This window comes from Scomber scombrus, chromosome 10 (assembly GCF_963691925.1).
Source record: "Scomber scombrus chromosome 10, fScoSco1.1, whole genome shotgun sequence".
NCBI lineage: Eukaryota > Metazoa > Chordata > Actinopteri > Scombriformes > Scombridae > Scomber > Scomber scombrus.
Genome location: NC_084979.1, coordinates 5,021,244 through 5,036,631, shown reverse-complemented (window position 1 = coordinate 5,036,631; position 15,388 = coordinate 5,021,244). Strand labels below are relative to the sequence as shown.

General features: G+C 39.8%; 1 protein-coding gene across 1 annotated transcript; it reads right to left on the bottom strand.

The window, feature by feature from the left end:
* Positions 1-5,564: 5,564 nt before the first annotated feature.
* Positions 5,565-13,801, bottom strand: si:dkey-32e6.3 (uncharacterized). The gene is made up of 6 exons (XM_062427706.1): positions 13,494-13,801; positions 12,348-12,520; positions 11,090-11,308; positions 7,875-8,035; positions 7,645-7,777; positions 5,565-6,828 (listed from the first exon to the last, which is right to left on the bottom strand). The coding sequence occupies exons 1-6, from the start codon at positions 13,768-13,770 to the stop codon at positions 6,652-6,654; spliced, it is 1,140 nt and encodes a 379-aa protein (XP_062283690.1). The 5' UTR covers positions 13,771-13,801; the 3' UTR covers positions 5,565-6,651.
* Positions 13,802-15,388: the final 1,587 nt, after the last annotated feature.

The window sequence follows — 15,388 nt, the reverse complement described above, 5'->3', positions numbered from 1 at the left end:
AGCTTCAATTCCTAGATAGCAAACGCTACGTGCAACAAATAGGGATGCAATTAAAAGATACGAGTCACACTGTTTTCTATATATATATATATCGGCATGAAATGACCAGAAAATGATGGCATAATAGAGAAATATCAGGAAAAATAAAGTGAACAATAAGAAAAGAAAACAACAGCAGAAGTGGAGTCATTCACCCTGAGAACCAAACACATTTCTGCTGTTGTCTAGTGGAGATAGTCCAGCTTCCAGACTGTGCCTCTGCTTGTGGGCTCTCACCCGTGATTTGAACTTTGGTATAAATTCACCAAGTAAAGTAGGCGGCTCAATTGTTTTTGCAGCACAAGTTGAATGCAGGGACAAAGATCTTTAAACACTCATAAGAAGAAACGCATTTCCTCCTCCTGACAGAACTGATGGCTAATTAAAATGATTAAAGGATAAGACAAACGAATTTCATGTGCTTATGTGATTTGAAAAAACACTGTCACGCCTTTTAAATTCATCTCTTCATATCGATCAAGCCATTGTGCCAAGTAAAACATCAACAAGCTAATTTCATACATCAATAATCTCGTACTCAGACAGCCCATATGTCTTTTTGTCCCTCACTCCTTGTGCACCGGTGAAGGTGAAAGAAGCAGCGCTAACCTTCCTGGTGAGTCCTGATTGAAGGTGGCATTTTGCTGGCACGATAAGAGCTGCCACTGCACTACCCTTCACTCCTGAATCCTGCAAGACAGGCCCAGTCGCTGCATGTCAGCTGTAATCCTCATTATGCAAATTACAATCACAGCAAGTTAAGGAGCTATCACTGCAGGTCTGATAAGGGGGAGAAAAAATGTAAGCACCGACACAGGGAGAAAGCGGAAGAGAGGAAGGGAGGAGAGGTGTGCTGAACAAGTTGGAATCTGTTAGAGGAGCAAACAACCTCTTTGGTAAAAACAGACAGGGAGCGCTTTAAACTGTAGGATGCTTCTTTTCTTTAAAGAGCAGCCGCATCATTCCATAGGAGGAGGAGGAGGAGGAGGAAGAGGAGGAGGAGGACTCTCTCCACCTGGAGACACACACTCAACTCTGTGAACCCAGAGAGCAAAAAAAGTTGAGGATGCTTTAGCCCAGTGGTCTCCAACCCTGCTACTGTAGAGCTACTGCCCTGCATGTTTTAGGTATCTCCTCACTCTAACACACCTGATTCTAATAATTAACTCGTTATCAAGCAGCTGAAGCTTGTCAAAGGGTTTGATAACAGGTTCATAAATAGAAGCAGGTGTGTTAGAGTAGAGAGATACCTAAAACATGCAGGGTTGGCCATGCGTTGGAGACCACTGCTTAAGTGCAAAAAACACAGATATCTGCGCATCCAGATGTTGGGCAGCGCAGCAGATTACACCGGCTTGTCTAGAAAAAGGCGCCTCTTTCAACATCTGCATGGATTTGCCCTGAAACCTCTCCCCTAAATCCTTGAATCTGCACCAAAAATCACGCAACGCGCACGAAAAGCTCTGCACTCCATCGCCACCTTCACTCAATCCTACGCAGACGCAAAGTCTCTGCAGTTGATATCATTTCCTTATCCAAACTTACAGAAACAAAATCCATTAGATGAAGAGTCTTGTGTACTGACCTGGTGGGATTCTAATACTGTGTTTGATCCTGTTCCACCATTTTTAACGCCACATCTGCATCATTAGACTTTAGACACAAGTCCATATCTCTCCGCAACGCCCAACAACAATGAGAGCATCTCGGCCAACATAGAACATGTGCACGCAGCTCAGCACCGATACTGCATCAGACTGGCCACGATGTACCCGCTTTAAATAAACGCAGAGAGGTGGAAAGTTTGGGTGAGAGAAGTCCTTACCTCGGTGTCCAGCTGTGGAATGCAGGGTGCAGTCAGCAGTGCGTCGGAGCTCACCGGAGTAGGTCCGCGTAAATGTTTGGACACGACATCTTTAAGCAGAACAACTGGTGGGAACCTCTCTCCTAATGTGTTCCTGTTTCAGTAAAAGCATCCAGAAGAGAGCAACAGTAAGCATCGTCCTCCTTCCACTGACTCTACATCTCCCCCCCACTTCTCTTTACGTCTCCTCCCTTCGCTCACCAGTGCGCATTTACGCAATCCCGAAACATCGCCAACTCCTGCGTTCAACTGTTTCCCGCTGTCCCTCCACTATCCACCAAGTGACAACACCCGACTCAACACCTTTGTGAGTGTGATATTTCAACACACTCCCCCCCGCTGCTTATGTTCTGCTTTGGTTTCAGGTTGATCACGGCTCTAAACACCAGTGTCAGGTAAGTCCAGACTCACCTGAAGGTGAAGGAAGCTGCTTGTTAAAGTTGAGGGGGGCTCCAGAAGCTCCGCTGCTGCCCTCATGTGGATTTGAGGGAACTCTCGACCTCCACTTGAAACCACTGAAACACAGTTTAAACGGCGCTATACTGTAGAACTTCATTTCCAATGGTCATGAAAAAGCACAGATGATAAATAAGATGTTCAGTATCATAAAGGCACCTACACAAAATGATGAACATGGTACTTATGCAGTGATTCTATAGTTACCACATGTGGAACTGTGTTGTAATAATAAAAGAGAATAGGGGAGAACGGGGTTGGTTGTCACACGAGTTGTTTGTCACATTCATCAGATCTATGTCCCTAGAGGGCGCTGTTAAAACATGTTGGTACTGAACGTTTCAGTATTTAGGTGAGATGTTACTTCCAAGCTCATTTCTAGCTACGCCAAAACATGTGGTTGTTAGCTTTGCTGGTAGCAAAAAATCCCAGTTGGGGATGTTTGTTGAATTCTCTTCAGAGCTGGTTGTCACATGTTGGTGTGATATATCTAGTTCTTTCTTTCTTTAAAATAGCAAAATGAGCAGGAACTTTAGGACACTATAGGCTTCAATTACAAATTAAAAGAAAATCTATTCAGTACACGGTTTATGAGGAATTCAAAGGATAGTAAAAAGTGTGACTACCAACCCCGTTCTCCCCTATTCTAGAGGAATACATTAATCTGTAAAACGTACACATTTTATATTATGACAAAAAAGGTTTTGTTCCAGTTCCCACCCTCATCAAATGCCACCAAATGTTAAGTCAATAGCAGCAGCTCCACAATCATCCATCTCAATCAACCTGACACACACCCCCAAGACTTGTCACACGTTAATGTATCTGACCTCTGCCATCACGAAGGGGTCAATTACACAAGTGTTGCAGGAGAGTAGGATTAGAAACACCTCATCAAGACCTTCAAATGTTCCCGTCAAGGCCCCCCGTGTTGCATTTTTAATCTCATGCCAACCTACAGACGGAGGAGGCTTTTTATCTCACAAGCTCTTATCGTATATTTTTCTGCCTCCGCTCTGTATTTTCAGTCGAGGTAGCTCCAGGTAGCTGCAGGGGTGCTGATAAATGTGGTTAAGTCAAAGATGATAAGATTTGCTTTGAAATACCAGTAATAAGCATATTATAGATATTTTTAATGTTCATCAAAACACAGCAAAGCAGACTAGTTTATGTGTTTGGCCTTCTGCACCTTTTCTAATTAATCCCCAATGGATCTGACCTGGTCTCATACACATCAATCAATATCCATTTTATGGTCTGTGCACACCATACTGCACTAAAGACTAAAGAAGAGTATGATCATCCATTACTGTTAAAAAAATAGTCCCACTTTTAACTCAAATTTGTCAGAAAACTGATGATTGTGACAGGAAGAATACAAGAAATATGTCTTACATGACTGCCACCAAAATAAGTCAGATCTTTGTATGATCTCTTACAAAATAACCCCAAATTCGTATGCCACTTTCACATAAGAATTCATGCTCATGCTAAGTTATAAAATGAAAAGATGTGTAAAGTGTTGAAAACCCATATTGCTGAATATAGAACCACTATAAGATCTTAAACCATGAATTATCCAGTAGAATCATCCTATTTCCTCTCTAAGATATACTGCTTTTAAAGAGGTATCACTCCCCCAGAGAGGAGGTAACTTGGACATTTAATTTACTTAATCAAAGAATTGTAATGTAAAAATCTCTCGTAAATCAGGCATGTCCAAACTATTCCATAAAGGGCCGTGTGCCTGCAGGTTTTTGTTTCAACCAATCAAGAGCACACATGATTCGACCAATCAGTTATCTGAAGACTGAGATAATTGGTTAAATGAGTCAAGCCTGGTGTGCTCCTGATTGGTTGGAATGAAAACCTGCAGCTACATGAACCTTTATAGAACAGTTTGGACCTTCCCAACCTAAATACAAGAGGAATGCATATGGAGGCGCAGTATGCAACACTTTTTCTTACTATCTATGTATGACCTGTATCTGAAAACCTATAATAATACATTTTCCCATATATTCTGTCTATGTTAAAAGGAACCGAATCAATTTAACTTACAGTGTCACATTAATACATTAACAATCAGCGTATGTTGTGCGTTTTAGTTGTAATTATGTGAAACGACACCACGTTTAACAAAAAACCTAAAGATTTATTTAACATCAGAAAAATAAAAAGATGGAAAAAAACAAGTTTTATTCATAACAAAAACTTCAAGTTATGATGTGATGCGCATTCAAACGCAGCATAGATGGTAACCGTGTGACCTCAATGCACAGTAATAGTACAGTATATTAGGATTGCTTTGGCTCAGGTTTCATGAGTTTCAGTGTGCACACATCTCAATGCAAAGAGCTAAATTGACTTGAAATCTTACACTTAATCACAAACAGCTGTCCTCATATACAAAGTGCAAAAAAACTAAATTGCTTCAAAATCACAAAGTACAGTGATGTAGTGTACAGATCACTGAGTCCTGCAGCATTTCTCATTACTTTATAGTACTGCAGATTAATGTAACACTGCATTACAGATCTTTAAACTAACAAGTGATCTCGTTGGTGGATACAGAACTGAATAAGTTAACATACTGTGAATTCATCATTTTGCCTTGTATGAATGCAGCATTTACCGTAAAGTCTAGACTATATTTACAGTAACAAAAACTGTAATTAACAGTTTTTCCTCATTTTTCCGATACTCGGATATATCTTCTGTATGATATATTACCTTATTTGGTATAAAAGCTTTTATTCTGTGTGAGATTTTGCTGTCAGAATTAGCACCACAGCATTTTGTGTGGCATTTTTACACTTTGAAACTTTGTGCAAACGGAGATAAAGCCATCATAATCGACCGTAATCTTACCCGCCGACAACAAAGCTTTCCGACCCCGCTTTGCCTTTGCATTTTTTTCAAAGCAGCACTTGCACTTTATCTTCTTCCATAGAGCCTGAGCTCCATACACAATAACAAAAAAAAGATTACCTCTGAGTATTTCTTTCCTTTAGATTAGTGACATTTATTTGCATTCAACTGGTCTCGCTACAATTGACCTGAGGAAAACATAGCAATAAAAATCTCCCTGCAAGCATAATAAATATATATTTATATATATATATACTGAAAACCCTCAAGCTAAAATCATCATAACTTCAAATTCAATATTATTATGCTTCACACAAAAAGGTGCTTTCAAAAACATAAAAACTGGAGTAAATAACTCAGTATGAACGCTTCCCAAACCCGTGTTCAACCTAATGATACGCCTCAGTGCTCATCTGTTCTGACTAATGCAATCGTAAAGTGCCTAATGGATATGGATATCGCTCTCACCTGGTCACCGGAAATGATATGTATGGTCATAAATGTAATGTGTTGTCATTTGACATTACCGGCGATGTTAGAAGCTGTTTAAAGCTCAAAGGTTGAGCCATTACCCTGTCACCTTCTGACTGTAATGCCTTCATAATGTGTTTTACGGAGCGCTTTCGAAGTAAGTTAAGCAGTCGTACTCAGAAATCCAGATGTTGTTTCGGTCATCTGGAAATATTCAAGTATTACCTTTCAGTTGTGAGTGCATGTAAACAGTGGAGTCAACAACCGAGATAAGAAGAAATGTTTTTTCCGAAGTGCGTCGATGACGAACGAGGAGCTAAAACCCGGTGGATTCTACTCGCTAGATACAAAATGCAACCCTTCCCTTCAAGGGTTTTTTTTTTACCATATCTGACACCAATTTAAATTTCAGAGCGTTAGGGTAATTATCTTGTGATTAGTCACAGAGACTTTGCAGCAATCACAGAGTCTGGCCTGCCCACTTTGCTGCTTAATTAAATCAAAGACAATTTTTGTCTTTTTGTGGCGATGCACCTTAGGACAGCGGACTATAATCTAATTCTGAAGAGCACTTTGATTTGATCATTGCTGTCCCAGAGTAGATAATTAGACCGTGTGGTATTTAACCATTTGAGATATATTTAAATCCTATTTATCTAGCTGCCTCTAAAAGTACATTATATTTGGTTTGGAAATTGTCTAGAATATTTCATCTTTAGATAATAACTGATTCTGCTACACCTGCCTTCTTATTCAAGTAACCTTCCTCCACATGTAGCCTTCACCCAGGACTTCACCCTGTGAGTTAAATAGTTCTACCTACACTCTACTGTTCTGTTTCTGCATTGTCTGTCTGCATTGGGATTGCAGTGTATGGGTTATTGGTACCCAGAGTAGAGTTTGTCAGAGAGACAAACCGACGTACAGGAAGGTGGGGGTTGAATGGTGGGTTAGCCTGCCCCCTGCTGGAGATTCCTCTCATAGTTTTCCTGGCAGATGCGGATGCGCTCAGTGAAGTAGTTTGGGTCAGAAATGGCTCGGAGCAGGTCGTTCTGGACCAAGGTGATGTCGTAGAGTTCGGAGGTGCTGGCTGTACGAGTGTTAGCGCCACCTGGGTCCACGAAAACCTGAGATACACACACACAGAGAGAGAAAGCAGAGAGAGGGGGGTTTATATGTTATTTAGCTATTTGGAGTTCTGAAAACATCTGTATCGGAAGCTACTTTATTGTAACTGGTTACAATTCTAAGAAATGGCTGATAATTAATAATAATACCATCTCTAAATAGCCCAAGAAACTGACGGAGATACATATACACACACAACAGTTTAGAAGTAATTATACCTATCCAAACACAAATTATGATCAACTATTAATATATAGTGAGTGTTCTGATAAACCAATTGCTGTAAAGATATTTTCATAAGAACACTACAATACAGAAACACATCCATCAGAACATTATTGACTTTGACACGTCAAAAAGGTACAACTCAGTCTGTCACAATGAAGTCAACTCATTGTAGATTGCCACTAATTGGTACAGAAACCTCTTGTTCCTTTTGTTGGTTGGACATCTCATTCTCCAATCAATGGGACTTAATATTTGCCAAAGACAAAGACGCTCAATGCATAATCAATACGGCAAAGAAAGAGGGCAAGAGGTGAGAAACCCCTGTGTGTGGGCCGTCCAGTTACCACTGACAGAGTTGCAGTTTCAGCTCATATGCAGATCTAGTGCGATGCTAAAAAAATGTAAATGATCTGTTTCTAACTAACCAATCAGGATCTGATCTATGGGTATTTCAGATGTTGTCATTGAGGCTAAAATAGATCCATTTCCAATAGATGCATGTAAATGTATTAAGCAAGAAATTTAAATTATCATTGTTGTAATTTGTGCCGTTCGTATTGATGCCACTTTGAAAGAGTTGACAGTACCTTGGGTTGAACTATTGTATCTTCGTCATTCTGCCGTATGTTGTCATCTATGAAGATGTGTTGAATGTGCTGGTCGAAGGGGTCGACCCACAGCGGCTTCCCCCCGCGGATGGAGAAAGTATTACTCGCCCACCTGGACGGAGAAACAGGGAAGCAGAAAGAAATTGGATGGAGAGACGAAGGCCACAAAACCCCACATTAAATGTTGGCTTAAGGAGATTAGTTTGTACCAGTCAAAGTGGTCCTGGAAGCCTCCCAGGCCCTGCACCGAGCTCAAATACTGGTACAGGCCTCTTTCTCCGTCGCGGGTCGACACGCGGTCCTCTGCTCGGGTTAGGACGATTGCTCTCTTGTCGCAGCGGATCTTGCCCGGAGTCAAATTCACACTTAACTGAAGCAAGAAGAGTCAGAGAGAGAGAGAAAGAACAGCTCTGAACCTTTGCTGCAAGCATGAAACCAAAAGACACTGCTGGGGAATTATTTTGTCATTATTCGAGCTGCGCACTATTAGTCGACCATCCATTCATTGATAAGAAGACCAAGTCATTAGTTGGTTAATGGTGGAGAAAAAACCCTTCAAACTCCATTTGGGAACTGTGCCTTGGCAAAATAGGGCTTTTTAAGGACTTTGTCATTTAAAACGACGGATACAGGAAGTGGCAACACCTGTCTGAGGGCAACCAATGGCATAACTTCATCACTCAGTCAGTGGCCTGGTTCCTCTGGAAATAATCTGCACTTTTTTACCGGTAAACTAGGACTGGGCAATTATGGCAAAAATCAAAATCACGATGAATTGAACTTTTAACCTCGATTACGATTAAGGAACGATTATCTCCACCCTTGATGAACAATGATGTATTTTCACCGTTTCTTTTGTTTTGTATTTTACACTGCTGCCCTCACACATGAGGATCTTTAGGGAGTGAAAATAATGATGTTTTAAGGTGTGACGCTGTGTTTAATGTCTAGTTTACTTGATTAGAACTATGTAAAGATCATGGTTTGGGTTCAAATGATCACTGGAGACAAGTTTTCAAATTCCTTAAAGATATGCAACCTTTACTGTCATGGCAACAGTGAACACCACGATTAATTGACATGAGCAAGATTAAGTCGATTAGAGTTTCTAAATGTCACAGGACTGAAGAAAGTAACTCCATCTCCTTGCTAGTTGTTCTAACACATTCACTGTCATTACCTGATGGCTCGCTTTGTGTGTGCGCTTGTAAAATATAGATTTTAAAGGCTCATTATAACATTATTTGTATTTCTTTGTAATGTAGCACCATGTTAACAATGTTATACAAACATTCTTTCTCAGTCCTGGAACTCAAACCATTTTTTAATGCCCCAGGAAGTACATATTTGAATAGTTAAATTAATATGATAAACGTGTGATGAATAGTTGACTAATGGCTGAAACTAATAGGACAATATTCAGTCAATAGGGCCTCTGGAAGACCTACATTGACCTAAATTCATTATTATATCGGCAAAAAATCATAACCTTGTGCCAACTACATAAATAATAACCACCGTTCTGTAGCTTTATGATAAATAGTGAGAATACTCTACACATAAAAGCACTAATTGACACTTTGATTGTGACAGTTAAGATAGTGGATAAATTATACTTTGCTCCATACTTTAGTGTATACTATGTTGAATATAATCTAAAGATGTTGAGCCTACTAGTGGTGTTTATCCCATAACATGATGTAGATGGCAGCTCACATCCATTAACTCACACTGGGTCTGTTTTCTCATTGAAATACACACAGTGAGGAGTTACTGGTATTCTGTTATATTGTGATAGGATTGAAAGTGTTGCCATGTAAGAAACTCTACACCACCATGTTCCTGCATTTAAAATTAGTTTTAAAAAGTAACATTAATAATTGGTAGTATCTGAGTGCTTTTACTTTGAAGGAGCTGTGGTGCATGAATACTAACCCCAACGTACCTACAGTCAGAGTTTTAATGGGTACTGTTCTGTTATCTCTGTTCTCTTCACTTAAAATTGGAAATGAACCCCTAAAATGTCAGTGTTCAGCTTTACTTAGGCATCAGTCTCTAACACTTGACCTTCAGTTGCATCCGAGGCAGGAAAACAACCAACTAAGTTTCGGAAACTTCACAATTAGGCCACATGACGCCTCCGGATTGATTTTACCCCCCGCTCTCTCTCCGTCTAAACGAGTAGATGAATCGCATCTGACAGGTGACCAAGTAAGACCTCCGCTGTGATCTCCTCCTGACGGCCCCGCTGTGCCTGACAGGTTTCACTTTCTCACATCTCTTCCACTTCTCTCACTTCATCTGTCCATTTCACTCTTCACTTTTCTCTCAAAAATCAATACGTTCCACTCCAGAAAGCTAACAGGTACAAAACCCCTCTGGCAGGAGTTGGGGGGGGGGGGGGGGGGAGTCGAGGGAATGCGTACACTTGTGATTTGTGTGTATGTGTTAGGACAGAGGGTCGTGGTCTGCTATATAACCCCTATGGACCATTGTTTCAACACACACACACACACACACTGTATAATGAGGTCCCCTAAAACAGTGCCTCTCACATTTTTTCCCTCATCAAGGACCCCTAACTTGACATAAATGAGACCACAGACCCTCATCAAGTAAGCTTTTTGTATTTAGATGTATTATTGTGTGTTATTAATAGTCACAAATCCTGTCATTGTGTTACTTATGGATGGAATTATTGTGAAAATTAATTACCCCCCTCTTGTTTGTCTACCAAATAACCCCCCCAAAGGCCCCCGGACCCCACCTTGCAAGCCACTGTGCTAAAACAAGTTGAGCTACCAACTGTGAACACTGCAACCATTGATCATTTTAAAATGTTTAATTAAAAGTGTGACCAATTTGCATGGAAGATTAAAATGAAGTACTTCAAGCTGTACGTGTCACATCAAAATAGAGCATTACCTCAGAACAATGCTGGAGGGGATGAGGCTTGGTGGGAGACCACACGCATATCAGAATATACCAAAATGTGCAATATATTACATATTACCAGATGATTGGGACCATTGGTTTTTGACAGCTGCATTGATTTTTCTTTCTAAATTTTGTGCAGAATTTGGGTCGACTCTGGTTTTGTATCAAAGTAGCAGATCATCTGGCTCTCCCATGAATAATGGTTTCCCAATAGCTACATCCCCACAAGATATTTTAAAAGAAAGGCAGTGATGTGTAGATGGAGTCTGCTCAGGGACTACTGACAAATAAATAACTAATAAACAAATGCTTTATCATGGTGGCATAAGTTGTTGATTCTTGTACAAAAAAGAAAGTTGAATAAGAACACAAATAACCTGACTCTTCTGTACTACATTATGGGTGTGGTTTGATCACATTTGACTGAAATAATTCGATTTATTCATTTGTCCTGGCTCAGTTATAAATAAGTGTGATTGTATTTTACCTTCAGATCAGGCAGATCAGGGAACAGTGGATGAGCCCCTTTGCTCAGCGCTCTGGATACAGCCTTCAGCACGCGAGGTAGGTCGCTTCCGAACGTACGGAACAAGATGGCGAACTCCCTCTCTTCCTGCACCAGGTCTTTGAGCAGCTGGAAGAAGGAAGGGAGGATCCAGTGGTACAGTCGACCGTCTTCACCCTTTACCGACAGCTCTGTGTCTCCCTGTGGGGATAATACACACAGTCGGTTACACACACTGTAACTGCATTAAACGGTTAAACTGGTGTGCAGGAAGTGTAACAGACTGGACTGTAGATTGATGTAATCATGAAAAGCATCAATCAAGTAAACAAACTTACTGGCAGCATGCACAGGAAAGTATGACAGTTAAAGAGAGGCCTGGCTGAAAAAAACTAAATAGATTCAGAAATTGAAACCTCCCATAGGATTGAATCTAAGTTTAAATGTTAAATGAAACATATCTGAAATAAATATGCAGTAGTAAGGATGCAATATACACAACCAATCAGAAGTTTGGACACACTTTCTCCAAACTTTTGATTGATGTGAATGAAAGAAATTTGCACAAAAAAAAAAGGAAATCTTATTTATTACATTATTGTATCCACAAAGATACTCTGACTTTTAAACACTGATTTCCAAGCATGAAGTGAAGTCTAAAGCCAGCATGAGGTTTATTCTGACAGCTGTAAAGAAAATGGAATATCTAATGTATTTTGTTTTTCTATGAAAGAATAAAAAAAGATTTACAAAATCTTCTATGCTGTAAAGCTGCAGCTGAGATGACAATAATATGGCTTTTTAGGGAGCTAGCTGTAGTTAAAAAGAGCATTATTAGCTTGTGTGAGAAGTCGCTTGAATGGAAAGAAACTAAACTCAGTAGAACAATGTATGACAGTGCTTAACTTGTTGCATAAATCAGGTCTATGTTTGTGTATTTATGGATTTTACAGGTTAAGCAGACATGAGATGATTGCACTATTTAAATTGTCCATCCATATTTAAATTAATTCTGTTATTACAGTCAGATAAGAGCAAAAGTTAGAAGTAAATATAAGCCTTCTTGAAGTAATTTATGTTGCACTGTCCTGTCAGGCGCAACTGTTTTGTCATTGTTTTTATTCATACTTCATACCATGTAAATGTCTCGACTCAATCAGAAACAGAAATAGATGACTAATATTTATACAAGCAGTGTCTATCTGTCTTTCTTGTCCATTCCATCTTATAGGATGCTTACCTTGACGTCCTCAGGCCAGCGCAGCAGATCCAGATGTTCGTCCAGGACCCCGCGGAAACGCCGGCCAGCAGCAGAGGTGAAGCCAGGTATCCGTCCGAACTGTGAGTAGTAACTAACAGCGCCTTCACACGGTGGGAGCAGGGAGGGAGAGTCACTCAGCCATTCCCACTTTCCTGTAAAGAGGTGAGAAGTTCATGTGAATATTTTAAAATTGGGGAAAAACTAAATATTTGGCTACAGATTGCAATGAGTGGATGAGTTTGTTTCCAGGGTAGTAGTGCGGTATCCTGGTGAGACCTGTAGATGATAAACTTTAATATATCATGCAGTAGAATTCAAATGCAGTTGTGTAGTCAAATATAGTAACATACATAGCCAAATCCTGTGCAATTACACCCAGTTTTAGTTATGTAAGAGTCACTGCAACCAATGAAGAACGGCAACCTGTGAAAAATATGCATGATGATGACATTAAAAGGGGTTTAAGGCAAATTTTTGGACACCTTTGATGAAGTATTGTCACATCAGTTACGTACATCCAACACACAGATGATTCAAATGTTTAGAATAAGGTAAATAAATAAGGAAAAAACTAGAATAAGAGAAGTTTTTCAACAGTTAGTGTAAAAACTAAGTTAAAATAGATTAAAAAGTAATCAAATAAATAGAAAAATTAAATAAAATGTAATTAAAGAGATCTGGATTTAATAAAAGTTGGATTTATACTAGGTATACAGGTAGGTTTATAGGTATATGAAGATGAATATTTGAAAATTGCCCAAAAACATTTTAACGCTTCAGAAATGTCTCCATGGGGAATAGTCAATTTAATATTCACGTCTATATTATAATAAACACATGACAGAATATGACTTTAAACCTTTGACCTGGTTCAACTGTATCTGACCTGAGTCTCGTCATAAGTGACACACCAGTGATGTATTTCCTTTCAGTAACAGCTCCACTGTTTGATTGTTTGGCGGCTTGTTGCTACTCGTATGTTCAATAAAAGCAGGAATTCTGTATCTTTTAGAGGGAACTCTGCGTGTTTACCACCTCCACACCACAGGGACAATAACTTCCACGTATCACCTGACTCGACGCACCTATATAGATACTGAAAAGTGTAACAGAGTGAGAGCTCACCTTGTTGACTCATCTTCCCCCAGGTAACTGTAGTGAGGAAATAGTCCAGGGCAGCTACGGTCCCCTGACCCGTCACAGCGTCCGACACAAGTATGGTGTTATTGAGGTCGACATGAAGGACTAACTTTCTCCTCCTGTCGTTATTTGAAGCCCAAAGCCCCCGAGGGACTTTCACTGCTGGCTCCCCTGTACTGCACGCTGGCTCGGGGATATCGCTACTGTTCGTCCCGTCGTGCTCCTCAGCTCGTCGGCCGCTTTTTCCACCGAACTCCGCCATGAGAGAGAAAGCGATACAACAGACGAGTTATTAGTGTGAAAATAATTCAACTACTGAATTAACCGGCTGAGCTGTCTGACTCATGCTTATTTACTTCCTCATTCGCCAGGCCATCTTCTTCTTCAGCAAGAACATTGCAAGGCGGGCTAACGAGCGCCCCCCGCCGGTGCTGTGAAGTACTGCACATTGAAGGGATTTCCACTCTCCACACAGGCTTTAAGGCCATAAGACTTATTCTGGTTGGTTAAGCATCAGTTTGAAATTTGGGAAAGCTATGATTCTGTGTCCCCGCCAACAAGGAATATGCATCAACACTGACAATACAAATGTAATTTGGCTTCATTAAGTCAAAGGTCAGTTTAACCTGCTAAAATGCCCAGAAAATCAACCACGATTTAAAAAAATAAATTAGGAATATGTATGGTGTAAGCATATTTTTACTGATATAATACAGATACTAAAAACTACACCTTGACGCATCACCACTAAATACAAGGCTAGGTTAAAAAAATGCTTTAGTCACCTCAAGAGAAGTCTTTCTTATCGTATATATTTCTGTGGTACTGAATCCCAAACCCAAAGGTTCCTACTGATGTCATAATTCTTTACAAAAAGGTGACATATATATCTTAGATTAGGTCTTTTCATGTTTGTTTTTTTTAAAGGCAAACCAGCTGGGCAATGTGGTTTTTGGCAAGCATAACTATAATAGGAGTGCAGTATGTAGTAAGGACTATTTTTGGCAGCGGATTAATACACATTTGGGACTAATTATTTCATTGTTGGTTTTGTTCTTTTCATGGGATTTGTTGGCAGTAAAGATATATAGAATGCTGCCAAAAGTATTTTAGTTTTTATTGCTCTTGCTGGTAGCATACTGACCCACTACCCAAAAAAAACAAACTAGGAAATTAGGCTAATTACCACCAAATAGTGACGCTGGGGCATCACCATACAACCTGTGTGGTTGTAACACGTGACACCAAAGTGCAGAAAAATGGTTCATCCTGTCCAATAAACTGTAAAACACTGTTGTCAGCGTTTCTCAAAATTGTTTTTATTTATATTAACCATTTATATGTATCCACAGCAGCATTCTTAATGATCCCCACTTTATATACGCAGTTTATTACAAAGGAGGGGAGGGGTGAGACCGGACAACTCACGCAAAACAGAAATAATGAAATGTAGCAAAGATTCAAGGAGAAGGAAGGGGTTGGGGGTATGTAACAGGGGCTGGGGTTACAGCCCGTATGAACATGCAGTCATGCACATTTCAGTTTATACTGAAGCCTTTGACGATTGCATCCACAGGATCATATATCTAAACAAGTACAAAAAAAAAAAAAAGTACGCTAAAGCAACAGAAGCCAAATGAAGTTCATAAAGCGACAAAAGACCAAAAAAAAAACCCTGTGCCCTCTGTTTTTTAAAAAGTTCCCATTTTACATTGTTTTTATCAGTTGCTACAATTCCAATCCAACTTACTGAATACCTTGCCACACAAAAAAAAAAAAAAAAAAGTCAATACCTCAAAAAACACAAAAAAACCCCAAAAGATTTACACACATTACAACAATCTTCACTCAAACTCCCCGAAATTTACCCTATAATTTAC

Bases quoted from the DNA above. Each gene is read 5' to 3' on its own strand.
- si:dkey-32e6.3 (XM_062427706.1), bottom strand. From the start codon at position 13,770: ATGGCGGAGTTCGGTGGAAAAAGCGGCCGACGAGCTGAGGAGCACGAC. The intron at 12,521-13,493 runs GTGAGCTCTCAC...ACCTCTTTACAG, and splicing joins GGGGAAGATGAGTCAACAAG to GAAAGTGGGAATGGCTGAGT. The intron at 7,778-7,874 runs GTACAAACTAAT...TTCTCCGTCCAG, and splicing joins TTCCAGGACCACTTTGACTG to GTGGGCGAGTAATACTTTCT.